The sequence below is a fragment of the Lepidochelys kempii genome, chromosome 3 (assembly GCF_965140265.1).
Source record: "Lepidochelys kempii isolate rLepKem1 chromosome 3, rLepKem1.hap2, whole genome shotgun sequence".
Taxonomy (NCBI): domain Eukaryota; kingdom Metazoa; phylum Chordata; order Testudines; family Cheloniidae; genus Lepidochelys; species Lepidochelys kempii.
The window spans coordinates 132730116-132747426 of NC_133258.1; the positions used below are offsets into that span (position 1 = coordinate 132730116).

Here is a 17311-nt window from a genome sequence, read left to right on the forward strand (position 1 = left end):
TTTAGAAGGGATATGCTTGAGGGCATAAAGCAACCTCTAATTCATGAGGGTTATGGGAAGATTATTCCGTAAATGTCCACTACAGAGTTTCCTGCCTTTTCTCTAAAGTATCTAGTACTGACCAATTTCAGTCAGAGACTACTGAACTAGACAGTATCTGTTATGATATTTCCTATGTAAACCACACTATTGTCAAGGTCTAAGAACAAGAGGAGGAATGTCAGATACAGAAGACTAAAGAACAAAGCAGTAGAAGACTTTTTGAGATCGTCTTGCATTTTAAACATATCTGAAAGGAAAAATATAAATAGTTTGTCATGTGTGAGTTGCAAGCAAGAATGATGGATGGAGGTGGTGGGGAGAGGGGAGTTTGTCCCAGTCCAGAGGCCATGACAGTGGAAGAGAAGAGGTAGGCGATCTCACTGACAAGCAGGAGGAACCATGAGGTATCATGGTATGTGCTTTTAGAGGGGGAGGGATGATTATTTTAGATGTGAGGAAGGAACTGAATGGGCACATCTTACTTTTTAGCTCCCCCTGCCCCAGGCATGCATGACACAGGTAAATTCTAATTGTGGCCACACTGGCAAATTCTTCTCCTCTGAAGTTTCTCTGTACTCCACTAGAAAAAGGAAAGGTTGACTTCAGTGCATATGTAGTGCAGGACTTCTTATCCCTCCTTTCCCAGGAACATTAACATTTCAAGGTGGCTATTTTCCAGACCACGGTGACTAGAACAATAAACACTGTGATATACTTGAAAAGCTGGAGAAAAATAAGACTTGTTACAAGATTCTCAGTACAGCAAGGAGGCTGGAAATACGGTTCTAAGATAAATGGCAATTTAATCATAACCTCTTTAGAGACACTTAACTGATTTAGTTACACCACATACCAATTCACTGGAGACCCCCAAAGCAAATGCAAGCTGTGCCATACCCAAAATAGAAACTGAGACAGATGACTGAGAAAGAATAGAAACAGGAAGGAAGGAGAGAGAGAGACAAGAGAGAGGCTTGTAAGTGAAATCCCAAAATTCCTGGTGGCACTTTGCTTGCTGGAATGCATCAGACTTGTAACAGCAAACATCATTACCAGGCTGCTCTAAGTGGTCAAGCAATTAGACCCTCTGGCGAAGAAAAGTAAATTTACTGCACTATTCTGTCCATTCCTATATCCAAGATATAAAATAAGAGACCTGGAAGACAGAAGGGGGACTTTAGAGCTGCAGCATGACAAAGTATGCTTTAAAACAAGAAAAAATGGAATAAAAGGGTAGTTTTTGAAGAGATAGTTGAAGCTTTAAAGTGCCTACATATTAAATGAGATTTACTGCTATTTCCTTTTCACTCCCTCTGACATTTATGGTCTAATCATCTGAACAGCTGTGAAAATAAAGAGTAAAACAGGACTCTCTAAACCAGGAGTGGAACACATGCTAGGGACAGGACAGAGCTGGGTTTTGTATCAAGCCTTTTTTTAATAAAGAGAAAGCAGAAAACTTCTCAGAGTTTGACTCTCATGGGACAACTAATGATAAAGTAGTGAGACAACTTTGTGCTTTTGTGTATCCCCCGCCAAATGCAGTGTGGTCTACAAATCTGCAAAGTTGTAAACAAAATAGTAGTGTGGTAATTTGCCCTTTCCCATCATTCTCCTATTTTTTTCTTGCTTACTTCTTTGAAGTTTTTTTTTAAAAACTAATTGATCTCTATGATGCACTGGAGTGATTATTAGATATTGTATATAGTGAGCACACATTTTTATTATAAGCAACTATCATATTCTGTTCCTGTACTACACACAATGTGCTAAGTGCTGTGCAGACCCACAAGGGCATGCAAAAGCAAAGCCGAGTCCGTGCCCCGAAGAATGTGCTAATGCTTTTAGGTTTTGCTTCCTGGCACGGCTGATGAGAAAAAATGGGACACAGCTCCCATAACACTTCTTTACCCAGTTGTGTTCCTCCATTCCCATTTAAAAAACAAATTATTGTCCTAATTGCATGTCTCGCACTGCCAGCTCCAGACCCTGCTGCCCAAAGAGGTAGGAGGGCCTGTTGCCAAAGAATAGACTTGAGGGATTAAATTTTTCCTGTCTAAGCAAAAATGGAAGGATTAAAAGACACAGTGGAACTGCAGGACATGCAATAAAGAAGCTACTGCATGTATCCAAAGAAGCAGGGTAAAGAGATGACCAAACTGCACTCCACTGAAGACTTGGAGAAGTTGCTTGCTACCTAGACTGGTGGCCTCAAGACTCTCTCCCTTCTGGTCATCAGTTCTTTGTCATCATCCCCCTTCCACCCATCCTAATGCATCATCAACATAATAACAGTACTCAAAGTTTTACACATATGCACCTATGGCTCTCCCTTACAAAAACTACTGGACAAAATGATTCGTCCTCAGCTAACTCCACATCTAGCTATGAAATGCCAATTCCTTCAACATCTGCTTCTGTATCTACCCATTTAGCTCTTAACAAATATTAGCTATCAATGTATGTAAACTTGGCCTATAGTTTGCATTTTTCTGCACACCCTAACAAGGGAATTGGGAGGGGCTAGAACAATGTTCCAGTCCAATTCAACTTCCTGCGTCTTTTGTTCGAATAACTTCATAAGATTTTCTATCCCTTAATGCACCAAAAGGCAATCCTTTTGATTTTTTAACTTTTTCTGCATTAGGCAGACCCTTTCATGGAGCAATCCCTGGTATCTACTACAACAGATATTTACATACCAAGGAGCTTAAGAATTTAGATTAGTCTCACTGATTTCAATAGGACAGTTTATGAGGAAGGACTGCTCCTGTAAGTAATGTTTTGCAGGATCAGACCTAAAGCAGTATTGGTTTGACACTTTCTGATTATCTGCGTCCCACTATTGTATACTATTCTACCTTTAATATAATATTGTGCCCAATTTTTATCTGACAGTGTTTCTTTAAGGCACTCAGGAACGTCTAAATTCAAACTCCCACTCTGCTTAGAAAGCTCAACTATTCATGAAAACAATAAAAGATGGACGTGAAAGTGAAGAAAAGGGGAATCAGAGCCAGAAGTGCTAATGACAAAATAAATATAGATCCATGTAAGGTGATTACATAGAAGTTTTGCAGGCTTCCACATGTTCAGGCAAACGTTTATTTCACTTGGATGGCAATCAGAATCTTCTGCAAGACTGTTTTTTCACATTCATATTAAAAATAGGTGAAAGAGAAGCAAGGAACCATACCACATTTTCTAGTGCGTAACAAAGAACAAATCTGGCAAAAGAATGTGGTCTTCAAACCATGAACAACTTTAAGAAGAAAGACAAAATCTTTAAAAAATGCTGAATGACAAACTTTGAGAAAGGTAGGGACAGATCCCAGCAGGCATAAACTGTCACAGCTCCATTGACTTCATGTAAGGTGATTACATAGAAGTTTTGCAGGCTTCCACATGTTCAGGCAAACGTTTATTTCACTTGGATGGCTATTAGAATCTTCTGCAAGACTGTTTTTTCACGTTCATATTAAAAATAGGTGAAAGAGAAGCAAGAAACCATACCACATTTTCTAGTGCGTAACAAAGAACAAATCTGGCAAAAGAATGTGGTCTTCAAACCATGAACAACTTTAAGAAGAAAGACAAAATCTTTAAAAAATGCTGAATGACAAACTTTGAGAAGGGTAGGGACAGATCCCAGCAGGCATAAACTGTCACAGCTCCATTGACTTCAGTGGAACTATGAGAATATACACCACCTAAGGATCTGAGCCTTTGAATACATAGCATTAGTATATGCTACATGTGGGGTGAATTAGTAAGCAAAGGAAGAACTACAGAAGGGCACTGAAAAATGCAGGATGCTTAAAAGAAAATATGTACTGCCATATGTGTGCTATTTGTGTAATGAGTAAAAATGACTTGTGGATGAATGAAGACCACTAAGGGTCTAATTCTGCCTTGCTTGTTCACAAAGAATATTGCTTTAGTCCATGAGTACTCCTAGTGATTTCAGTTGGAATACTTATGGAGTAAGGTACTACTCAATGCAAGCATGAGTGGCAGGATACGTCTGACAATTACTTAGGAAGACCGAGCCATTTGCTTGGAAATATAAAATGCTACGGAACAAGGATATGCAAAACACAAACACAAGGAGTAAAGAGGAAAATGAACTAAGGAGGCAAAAGTAATAACGAAGATGAAAATAGAAATTAATGACAAACAGAAACAAGTGTTTTAAATACATGAGAAAGAAAGCACTAGACAAGAACTCAGTCAAATTATCAAGGGGGCAGACTGAAAACTTAATGACAGATGTTAAAGCTGCTCAAAGCCAATCTTCCCCCCTTCCCTCCCCAGTTCTCATAAAGAACCTAAAGTTTGTGTAGATCTTCAAAACTGAATATATTTATTGATTATTTATTTTGAATGAGAGAGAAAGGGCACTGGAATTAAATATTAAAAGGTCTACACCAAGATTTTCAAATTAGAGATACAAATGTTAGGTGCCTAAATAAGTGGCTTGATTTTCCGAGATGACGAGCAGTTGCAGCTCCCATTGACTTTAATAACAGGTGGGAGGTTCTCACTCTCTTTCAAAATCAGTCTAATTATTCAGGCACCTAAACATGGATTTAGGTGCCTAACATCAGGCATCCAAGTTTAAACATTTTGGTGAAAAATAATCAAACCAAAACTACCCATTTCCACCTAGGAATAACCTGAAGATATTCAGATCTCTGACTGTTAGGATTGGCACTATGTACCCCATGCGTTCATGACTGCCAAGTTTGATTCTGTATCTCATATCTCGGAAAGAAGCCACATGCCCTCAAAAAACTCCAGCTGACCTAAAATACAGCAGTCCTTCTGTTTAGCAACACAGGATACCATCTGCCTCAGTTCTCCACTCCATGCACTTGCACTCTAGCTACCTGAGAGATTCTCTCTCCTTCCACTTCTATGACCTCACACAAAAGCTACATTCCACTAGATTCTAGAATGATTAAACTAAGGGATGCTTGTGAGAGCAGGAAACAGAACTTTCACAAGATTTGGACCCAGATTATGAAATCCCCCCTCCCCTCCACAAAAGATGACCAAAAAAAAAAACCCTAATAATTTTTAGAAATAAATACAAACCCTGTTTATTTGACTTCATAATATTCTTCGTTTATTTATTTCTTCACGCACATTCATTCACACCCATCAACTCACTCACACAAACCAAAACCAACCTAACAGAAAAATCTACAAACTAATCACACTACTTCTCCTACAGGTTGGAAAAGAAACAAAAAGAGACAGTTATTTCTATATTTAAATACGTGGGAGGTGCTCAGATATCATGCTGATGTGAGGCCATATATGTGCAGCAGACGCACAAAGTGTGTTGCACTCCTCTTTGGTCTGGCCAATTTCTATTTTGGCTTACATTCTTCACGGTCTGTCCTAAACTACTCTGAGTTTCTGTGTGCTGTTCAACAGCTGCAATACTTTACTCCAAAGCTGGCTGCATGTAAATGGTGGACGAAGGAACTATATATAGTCTGTAAACTGCTTTGAGATCCTACTGTATAAAAGGCACTAAAATAAAATGTACAGAGTCATTATTACATAATTTCTATGTTCTTAAGTTCATTTTCTTGTCCAACTAGAAGACAGAAAACTACAATAAAAAACAACCAAACATGATATCAAACTCTGTGAAAGATTACCTATTAAAAATCATTGCATCAGACTCATCAGTTTGCCCATTCACATTTAGCGCTGAGAGTTCCTCACCATCTGCAAACTGGTAAAAATTTGCTAACACTAGCTACTAAAACAATAAAGGACACTTATGATTTCCATAGCTTTGTTGCTGTCTGATTGCAGCAAATGTGATATGACATATGATATGTAAGATCCTGATAATTATTTAAGTAAATTTTAATAAATAACTAAATAAGTACAAAATATTAATACAGTAGGACCAGACCTTAACAAAAAGGTTATCCTCATACCCTGGAGCAACATGTAAAATTATCTTTTAAAAAACAAAAAAAGCAGAAATGAAACTAGTAAGAGCAAAACATTCCAAACAGGTGTATAAAACTTTATTTGTCTTACTTGTAGTTTTTCTCCCAGAACTTGACTGGTCTGGCATAAGATGTGATAAAAATGACACTACCAAGAAATGGACTCAGTGGAGTAGAAAAGATTGAAGTGGCCAGAGTTTGTAAGAAAAGCATAGCAGAGTCTGAAAAGTTCAAGTTAAGGTAACATGAATGATTTCATCACACTTTTAAATCGTTCTTCAGACAGCCCTCACCTATTTTATTTTTATCATTTTTTCCAAGGTAGGGAAGGAAGCTCTGAAGTCATACACAACAGAACTAATTATCAAAATGAGGACTGTAGCTGTTCAAACTTAAATAGTTCTAATAATGAGGGCCACATGTTTAGGTGAACAAGTTGCAGGGCAGAATGGCTGGCAGCAGAGCCACCACTGTCAGATTTCTGCCAGAGTTTCCCTGTTCCGGGGGTGGGGGTGGAGAGGTTCTCTACCAGCCTTCTCCAGCTGCTTTAATGCCATTTACACAACAGAGAATCTGGACCAAAGATCTCTTATCCTTAATCACTCTAGGTGAACGCCTGAGCCCAATGAAGTCAATGGGAGTTTTACCACTGGTATCAATGAGTCAAGCATTTCACCCTGTGTTTTTTCCCTCAAGAGCATGGATATATCATCAAACCTACTGGTTTGAAATGAGGCTTTCCAGCAAATGGAACTTACCCTAGCTTTCATCAGATATTTATTATCACATACTGATTGCCTAGTAAAAATCTTCTACATATCATATTTATTGAACTGTTCACAAAGTGGGAAGAAGAGTGCAGGGGAAGTAACATAGGTAAACATGCTGGTGCATGCATTCATGGTTTACTACTTTAAAAATAATTATTATATTATACATTCTAGATGTGTTGAAAACAAGTCTAGGAAACACAATGAAGAGGTGGATAAATATATAAAGAAAGATGTAACAGGAGCATGATTTAAAAGACTTGGGAACAAATTCTCATTTTAGTTACACCAGGCCCTTGAATTTCTGGAGAGAACGCTACGTGCAGCCTGTTGGCATGACAGACTCAATTATCCCGTTTTACACCTTACTTGGGGAAAAGGTATTTTATAAAGAACGTACAGCTGCTGGGCAAGTATCAAAGTACTGGGATTACAACACCAATGGTGCCTCTCTGAAACCAGAATTAAGGTCCAATCATTGAAAAGCAATAGTCTTTTGATTCAGCCTATTCTAATAATGGCCAATATATAGATTCTGCAATCTTTGAGAAACTAAAGCTCAATTTGTAATGCATATTTTATTTTAAAATTGAAAAATATTCACATTGCAGTTTTCCAACTAAAAGTCTATTAGCCAAGCTTTGGAAGCAATATGAAGCATTTATGAACAAATATTTAGCAAGAGCTTTCATTGAAAATCCTTAAACTTATTAAAAGAGAGTGATCTGGAATGGTGTCTGAGTGCATTAGTGAGTTTGCAAACTGAGCTGCCCTAAGAGGCTAAAAGTTCAAAAACCATCAGAGAGATCATACAGAAGGGCAAAAGTTTGTCAGCAAACTTCAATTGTCATATTACACTGGAATCATAACCTATACTGGTTCTGAAAGATAAAGAATTATTTGCAAGTGTCAGATAAGAGGAGTGATCAGAGGAGCTGAAAAGATGGGAGGAAAACAAGGAGCACAGATAATGACAAAGTAATTAACATAAAAACAGTCAATATGATGAGCTAGGACTTTTGGGACTTCACTGTGAAATGTTTACATTAAAGGTACAGCTCAAACAATAGCAACCTTTGGGTTCTCTTCCAGCCAAATGACATAATCATTATTATATGTAACTTGGAAGACAATTCTCATTTGACTTTTTGGAGAGCGGTTTTAATTAAGAGGGTCACATACATAAACAGATCAAAGGAGCAGGTAACAGGACCATACCTTCATTCTTTAAATTGGGGGATCTTCTGATAATATTTGTATCCTACATGCTCTACGTTTTCCAGATTTCAGGACAGGGAATTTGTTTTGTTGCACATACTTTACAATAGCTAAAGTGTTATGAATATTTATGGAAAATGATAAATAATTTTCTAATTAAGTTCATTTCTAAATATTCCTTACCTCACTTTGATGTGTAGTGTGGGAAATTATTTTTGTCTGTGATCAGATACTTTTAACTCATAGCAACTGATGTATTTTTATTAGGTTCTCTTGTGTTTGGTAGCAATGCACTGATTATGTTCAAGTATTATTATGCTACTATGGTATTATAGTACTTTTATTACAGTGAATTTAAAATTCCCATATTATGTTTCAGTTCATTTTCCCTGTGCACCATCTTCTTTATGACTGCTGTATTCATCCCTTTGCAGAAGGCACACATAAGACCCTCCATGCTACAGAACATCCATAATACGCCCACTTGGGGCAAAGATGGACAAAGCAGATATTAGAGGCTTCCACAAATTCCCACAAAACCTGCATGGTCTTATTTTAGGGCAGCAAGGAAGAGAAGACTAAAACTGGCTAAGGGAGAGGGCAACTGGATCTGAGTTTTGCCAGAACCAGTAGTTGTGAAATCTTACAGAGTGGTCATGGAGGGGTTATTATAAATAGGTTTCCATCTACGTGCATATATTGAAGGCTGGAATAGTGATTGCTGAGGTGTTACACTACAGCCCATGATATGTTGGGCTTTGGGCGGATTCCATCCCTTCCAACCCATACACACAACCTGAGTCTTAAAGGCTTCCCTCTGAGTTCAGCACTAGAGTCACAGGTCTCTGGGTGGCAGCAACTGGAAAAAGGAGATGGGGCAGATGGCTGCTTTTGGCTTCCTTCTCTGATATCAGTGCAGGAACCACAAGGCAGCAGTGGTGGCACATCTGAAACTGTGTAATCTGAAATACTAATAATTCTGCTCTTGATCCCACAGCCATTTTATTCATGTAAAACTCCCATGGACTTCTAATTATATTACCGTCAGCAATGAGGTTGGAATTTATGGAGTTGTCTAGTTTTATGTACAATGGAAACTAAAACCATTTTAGAGTAACAGCCGTGTTAGTCTGTATTCGCAAAAAGAAAAGGAGGACTTGTGGCACCTTAGAGACTAACCAATTTATTTGAGCATGAGCTTTCGTGAGCTACAGCTCACTTCATCAGATGCAGTGAGCTGTAGCTCACGAAAGCTTATGCTCAAATAAATTGGTTAGTCTCTAAGGTGCCACAAGTACTCCTTTTCTTTTTGTAAAACCATTTTAGGCTCTTAAGTCACTTAAATGCTTTAGAAAATTTTATCCTACATTCATTAGTAACTGTTTGTGGGGCTGGCCCTGCTCTATAGTTCTCATGTTCCCAACAAACTCACTAAGACTTCCAAAGCCCATTTGTTCACTTAGAGTTGTTATGTAAATTATATACATAATAGAAGCAGCAAGATGATCTCATTATCTTCACAGGTAACGTTACAATGGTTCATAGCATGGGAGGGAAAGTATTTACTATATTAAGTTATGTGGAAAAGGTTCCACAAAGCAAATAAAAATGTTAGGAAAGCACTTTTCATATGATGATGGAAATAAGTGCCATTACTAGTCTTCTGGTTTTAAGGGTCAGGAAATAGAAAATTGGCAAGTTTCAAAATGATTACTGTACGCACCAAACCTGTATACCTCTGAAAACTAAAAACTGCTTACATCAAGCACACAACAAATCCCAGTGGTCCTTAGTGTGTTCATTTGAATGCCTCTTTACATATACATGCAAGAACATTAAAATAAATGCATGTTATGTTTGGTTTACTGTGTGATCTCTCACTGGTTTTTTTTTGTTTTTTTAAATGAAAGATATTATGTTAATGTAACATTCCGATTGGGAATTTACCTGAACGTAATGTAGTCAATTCCAAGTTATGGTTCCCAGATCAACCATACTGTAATTTGGCTGTCTTGTGCATATGTAGCATTTTTGCATTATTCTTAATGGGGATGATGCATAAAAGTTAATAGAAAATTCCATGCATATATACAAAAGGACAGAGTTATTGTTGTTGTGGGAACAGTAACTTATTCATGTGAATTCTTAACCATAACATTACATTAAGATACTGTTTTGCATTTAACAAGGATATCGTTAACTTAAATAATAGATAGCCAATCTAAATGTACTTCAACAATAACTACATAAATCAACTAAATCCTATTCAGTAACTGCCTTACTTTAGAAAAAATCCTACTTAGGGATTTTATTAACATTAAAGTTACTGTCACTACAAAATAATTGCATTTGAAGAGAAATCTTGTTAAAGTATAATCTTCGGTTTTGAAATGTTCTGCTAAATAACTTAAAATAAACTTTTTAATTGCAATTTCTAGATACAAATAGGGACTCAAATTAATACAGAATGTGGATTTTGATGATGGCTCTTGCTACGCCTCCTGCTTCAAAATTGGTTGGAGCCAGCTTTACTTTTACTATTAAATTTTGTTAATAATGTCTTTTTGGAATCTTTCCTTTTGGGAGCTATTGTAAGTACATTTCCAGCTATCCTATGATATTTCATGTCTTAGAACCAAAAGTGGAAAATTTTAAAAGAAGAAAACTTCCCAACCCACTCAATGGAAAATTTGTATAAAAGAAAATCAAAGTCAGATTACGATTAAGACAGGAAAAATTTAGAAGGATGCAACAGGGAAAAACCAGATGAAGCAAATCCCTGCATTCAGACATTAGCCAGGGCTAACTGTTAAAAGGATTAACATTTTAGAACCCAATCCTCAGGATGCTCACCATCCCACAAGAACAGCATTATAAAGAAGACAAAGATGGAGATATTGTACCGAGAATACTTTTTCTACACAAGGCACACTAAGTGTTGTGCTGGGATGAGAAAGAACATTATAAGAAAAGATAATTGGCTGAATATGAATGGTGAAGAAGGAAATAGCATTAAACATCCTGGTCCAAATTCTGCTCAATTCCCCAGTTGCAATTCCTAATGCAGTCAATAGCTGCATCCAAATAACAGAGAAAAACTGGGTCCCCTCTGTCTAAGGAGACCTTATTAGAAGTAACATGGTGTCCCAGAATCAGTGTAAAATATTTTCAGTTTTTTATTAAATGTAATTATTAAATATTACTCTCTTTGTTCAAACCCTGTAGAATCATGAACAGTGAAACTGGGAGTAAGTACAAACAAAAAATCTGTAAAGGATATGAGGTATTGAGAAGAGCTGAGCGAACACGTGAAATGAAGAGCCCCAAGCAATCTGCCAGGGAGCAATGTAGGTCATAACAAACTGTAATTTTTGCAGTAGATCCCACAGCTGAAAACAAGAGAAAGAAAAAAAATATATGACATTTACAGGTATGAAGGTAATTTCAACAGTTAAAATTTTAAAATTCTAAATCCTTTACCATTGTGCATTGTATGGTAACTGTACTGGAGTGAACAAAATTCAGTTTCTATTGTGCTACTTTGTTCATTGATTAAGGTCCTGAAATAGGAAGATGCTTAATAGGAAGATGTATTTAACTTTAAGCACAATTAGTCTCATTAACTTCTCAAGTGTTTAAATTTAGATACATGCTTAAGTACCTAGCTGAACTGCGGCCTAAGTGATTTTCTTTTAAAAGCATCTGTGCTCAAAGAGGGAGTAAAACTGTACCATTATGTGCTAACTTGGTTATCTTGCTAACTTATATGATTATGCATTAACTTCTATGATATTCATTTTGCACCACCAGGGAAAACTGAAGAATAGGCATATAGACAGCTGAAGAATAGGCATGTTTCTGCTAGCAGAGATTCCCTTATTAAATTGGGACCTCTTGGATCTAAATTGATACACAGCCTAATCATCCTAAGTCTTCTGAGATTTGTGTCTATCAATTTCCTTTCACGTCTTCAGATGTTCTTGTCAGAGAAACAAAAAACACATTCTGTTAAATTATACTTCTTAAGAAGTTCTAACATATTCATTTACAAAGCCAGAGAAAAATATGCTGTTCTTTTTACTGTGCATGATAATATGGTAGAAAAGGTTAGAGATAACTATGTTGGGAACAACAGTCAATCTGTAACAGGTGTTCAGTAGAGCAAACTGGAACACTTCATACAATGTACCACACAGCCGGGACAGGATGGCAAAGAACATTGGTTTTGACTTTTGTAAAACACACATGGTGACGCTATTGCTAGCTCCCTACTCAAGAACAACACATATCTATTTCATGAAGTAGTAGATTTTTACCCTCAGCTCCCTCCGCAAAGGCCCGGAGCAGAAATTTTGTGCTGACTAGACTGGGTCATCAACAGACTCATATTGCAGTGTTGTCACCTGACAAATTATGGACAAGCTTTGGCCTTCAACCAGAGTTGGTATGAAGCACACATGCACTGTATGTGAGAACAAAACAGGAGTGTACGCAACACTTCATAACATTGTAGCAACACATCCTGAACAAGCATTTTGTACCTACTACTTATTTTGACTGATGAAATGAAAAAACAGGACATTTTAGACCTCCCAATAAAAGCCTGACAGACACAGAGGCTATGATTTCACTGCAGAGCTCATTCAAGTTATCTACACCTGAGTTACTTCTCCTGAGTTAGTCTAGCTCAAGTGAGAGCATTCACACTGCAAAATAATACTTGATCTGCTGTGTCCATTCTGGCGCTGCACTCATTTATGTGTGGCACAAAGACTTGTGGAGGCATATCCCATAGTTCTTGCTGCTGCAGCAAGCTGAGTTGCTCTAATGAATTCTTTCTCAGTGAAGAAGTGGGAGAACTTGTCTTTCCTTTGCAGGCACACCAGTGGAACTGCCGGAATGCATTGGAGGACTAGTGGCACTTAAGGGTGGTTGTGTTAGCAGCTGATGAGTTGTCCAAACTGAGCTATAGCCGATTCCCCCTGACAGGCTAGTCAACTCAAGGTAAAAGCAACACCCCATACTTGAGTTTTTGCATGTGTGTGGGGAATGGGACTCAAGGTAGCAGCAACACTCTAACTATTTTTGCTATAAAGACAAGTCCAGACATCATTTGAGAAACCAGGATAGTCCTGGTAAAACCAGGTTGTATGGTCTCTCTAAAACAAATCTTCATTACCCTCCCCCAAATTTCTGTTGTGGGGCTTTGCTTTGTTTGTTTTGGTACATTAGAAATTCAGGTCTGTTCTACCTTGTTTCCTCTGTAAGACAAATCAAAGGAAGGACAAATCAAATGCACAACTACAAAATGGGGAATAATGGGTTAAGCGGTAGTAGTAACAAAAAGGAGCTGGGTGTTGTGGTGAATCAGAAACTGAATATGACTCAAAAATGTGATGCAGTTACTAAAAAGGCTAATCTCATTCTAGGAGTTAACAAGAAGTGTGTCATAGTTACTAAAAAGGCTAATCTCATTCTAGGAGTTAACAAGAAGTGTGTCATATATAAGGTTACCTTATATATGACACACTTCTTGTTAACTCCTAGAATGAGATTAGCCTTTTTAGTAACTGCATCACATTTTTGAGTCATATATATATATGGGAGATAACTGTCCCACTCTCTTTGCCATAGGTGAGTCCTCAGGTGGAGTGTGTCCAATTCTGGGTGCCACACTTTAGGAAAGATGTGGAGAAATCGGAGAGAGTCCAGGGGAGATCCACAAAAGTGACAAAGGATTTAGAAAACCTGACCTATAAGGAAAGGTTAAAAAAATGGGCCTGCCTAGTCTTGAGAACAGAAGACTGAGAGGGACGTGATAACAATCTTCAGATATACTAAGGGTGTTATACAAAAAACACAGTGACCAATTATTCTCCATGTTCACTGAAGGTCGGACAAGAAGTAATGGGCTTAATCTGCAACAATCTCTAGAACAGGCTTCTAAGGCAGGTTGTGGACTCCCCATTGTGACAAATACGGCAATTTCCTGCAATAACTTTGGAAAATCTTGTTCAATTAAGTTTAAATAGCTTTGTAGTCTATTGTATTATAAAGGCAAAGTTTATGTATTATTGTGATTTTCTAAATGTAGCTTCTCCAGGGTGTGGTGATGCGGCCAGTGGAAACCCTGGGAAGCACTATGCGTTTCAAAGAACTACTTTAAACAATGTGTCAGACAAGAAGGAACTTTCAGGACAAACAAAATTAAGTGGGTTTCTTGGTGGTGGGGTGGGGAATACAAATTCCCACCTCCAGACCCAATCTTTTGATGCTGCACCCTGAAGAGAGAACCATTGGCTGGATGATTACTTATTCACAGTATCTGCAAATCAAAGACCCAGACTATACAAAAGAAAGGGTAACCCATGTTCTGAGCAAAAGCTGTTACAAACCTGTGACCACAGAAAAACCCCTTGGTGGGGTTTGAAGGAATGAATCCTGCCAGAGCCGTTGTTGGAGTTGGGGATGATCTCTGGTAAGCCTATTAACATGTGTGTAAGTTCTTTTATAGTATTTAATATGTTTACTCTATAACACTTTCACCTTAAGAATAAATGTGCTTGCTTAGAAAGGGCTGTGCAGTTGCTTATAGCTGTGGGCAATTATGTTGTTCATGGCTTTCAAAGAGTAGAGACAGCACAGACACTGGCCTGGTTAGGCCACCTAGCTTGTTGGGGAGCTCACAGTGTAGGCAGGGAACTGTGCAGCCCCTGACCTGTAACACCCATTTCTGGAGGACAGATTGGACAAACACACCTGTCAGGGATCATTTAGGTTTACTTGGTCCTACCTCACTGCAGGGGGCTAGAGGTCTCTTCCAGTCCTACATTTCTAGGATTTTATGACTTTGACTGGAGGACTATGACATTAAATATGGCATGCAAGTGAAACCTGATTGAGAGTAGAATAGACTTTTATTCAGGCTGTTTAATCCTCTGGGTTTTTTGTTTGTTTGTTTGTTTAACATCTAGACATCTGAAATGCTTGACTGAACAGCTGGGGAGGGGGTCTATCTTTTCTTAAAAGCTAACAACTCAAATTTGAGACCTTCAAAAATACAAAGTGAAACTATGGTAAAAACTACAAAGGTCTGCTTGTTTCATACTGAAAATCACAAGCCCACAAATCAGCCCAAATGCACTCAAAATGCAGTCAGCGTTCACCGAATGGTTCTCAAACATCAGCAAACATAGTTCAAGTTTTGGGTTGTAATAAAACCTAAACTAGGGGGAGCCTCTTCCGGTTTTGTGTTTCATTCGTTCTATGAATCTCTAATATCTACACCGTCTTCCAAAACAGAAGGTTCTCAGTAGGTCTTGGCTCTCTGCTGCCTGTTACCCACAACCTCCACTGCTACTTCTGCTAGAAGGAGAAAGGATGCTCTCTCCATCCAGCCACTTCATAAGCTCAATGCCCTCTTCCTCCAGAAGCAAAGAGGAGGACAAATCAAAAAGAGCTGCTCTCCCCACTGGCCATTTCCTGAACTTTCTGCTATTTGCCATCACACAACTAATGGTTCTTAGAGATGGGTGGTGGAGTGTGTTACCAATTTCAAAAAAATTACATGTAAAAAGGGAAATTCTAGTGAGTTTTCCTTATTCTGCAGAATCCCTTAATAATGATGTAGCCTCTAGCACTTTTCATAATCTGACAATATTTACCAGAGGAATTGTCACCTTCATTCATTAAGCAACCACAATATAAAGAATCAGGAGCTAAAGAGTTTCCTTTGCCAGATCAACCTGAACAGGTTTTATTCATCACTTGTTTCACCTAGATCAGAAATTACACCAAATACATTCTTCTATGCCTAGCTTGAGAACTCAAAAGGATTTACACAATGATGATATTTTTGCTTCAGAAAGATACTGAAGCAGCTAAAATTTGCCTCTCCAAACACAATCCTCAACCACACAAGCAATATCATTGACTTCTATTGGTAGCACTCATATATCATTCTTCAATTAAAGATAAGGTGCTGCCAATTTAAAAGAAAAGGTTAAAATTTTTGTAAATGACCAGAAATATATAAACTTACACTTACTAAAGCTTTTCTTTTATTTTGGCTGGGAAAGTTGGTAATTAAATTTGCTCTTGATAGGTTTACTGTAATATTAGATCACAAGAATGAAGTCTCTTATCTGTTGTGAAAGCTTTTTTTTTTTTAAAAAAATACTATGCTGAATTTTTGCCGATAAGCAGAAGAAACTCCATGACCTCTCCCTCGGACCTGCATAAAGGATGGAGTTTCTAATTCAGACTACCTCTATCCCAATATGGGATGGGTTAGCAAAGCATATTCTTTAGATCTTGAGTGTTTTGTACAGTTCACTAAGCAGAGGAATTAAATATTATTTAGGGGATGTAAAGTTTTAGTGTTCCCAGATGTTACTCATCTGATAATTTTGCACAGCAACCAGTTTCTTGCTTTTCAATTAGTAAAAATTACTAATATATTCAGTGACTTTAAACTACTGCATTCCTTTCACTGTAAAGTAAGAAAGCAGAACAAATAGATTTTATTTATATCTATTTTATACAGACATGCACTTTATTATACTGATCATCTTTAAAGTCTTCTGTATGGTAAAGCTGCTAACAACTACAAAATTCTTCCTCATAAGAAATATCTTCTGAGTTAAATGTACATCAAAGAGAAAGAAGAGCTAAACGCCCTGATCTGTAAAGATGTTTTTTTGTGTATGACTATTTTTGCCTTGTTGTACATACCAGATAAAATTCTGTGGGTTAATTCAATAGCAAGATTGCATAATTACAGTTACTTACATTAAAGTTATCTTGCAGCATTTGAAATACATTTTTGTTTGTTTAATTATCTCCTTGTCTCAGGTCTGGTGGGCTTCTAGCATCAGTGTAGCAAATATTAGTTCATTTAATAAACTGTGATTGAAGTTGATAAGGATACTTTGCAAGGCGTCTACCTTGCAAAAGTTTTTGCCCGCATGGACCTTTCCACCTGTGTGACATCCAGTGAGAATTTGTGTGGGCTCGATATCTTTATAGGACTGGGGCTAAATAAAGCATAAAAATTGAATTTATCTGCCATATTTAATTGTTGTAAAAATTAGTTGGTTAAAACAGAAAACAATTTAAAATATATTTGTATGCTTCATGTGCAACACAAATCGCCTCTAAAACCAGAGTCTTTAAATACAGAAACAATTTTTACTCCACTGGAACTGGATGTCTTAGGGTTCCACTTCTTAAAATTTCAGTTTAGGCATGGAGGATTCTGGGCTCAGACTTTCTAATGTCTCTTTGGCATTTAATTTTCCACATGTT

At 37.5% G+C, this 17311-nt stretch overlaps 1 protein-coding gene across 1 annotated transcript in view; it reads right to left on the reverse strand.

Annotated features, from left to right (window-relative positions):
* Positions 1-17311, reverse strand: part of PCNX2 (pecanex 2) — a 224877-nt gene that overhangs the window by 70086 nt on the left and 137480 nt on the right. The window contains exons 22-23 of the mRNA XM_073338102.1: positions 11284-11394; positions 6109-6236 (exon numbers count right to left, since the gene is read on the reverse strand). Of these exons, the coding sequence (XP_073194203.1) occupies positions 6109-6236; positions 11284-11394 (239 nt within the window). The remainder of the gene's footprint in view (positions 1-6108; positions 6237-11283; positions 11395-17311) is intronic.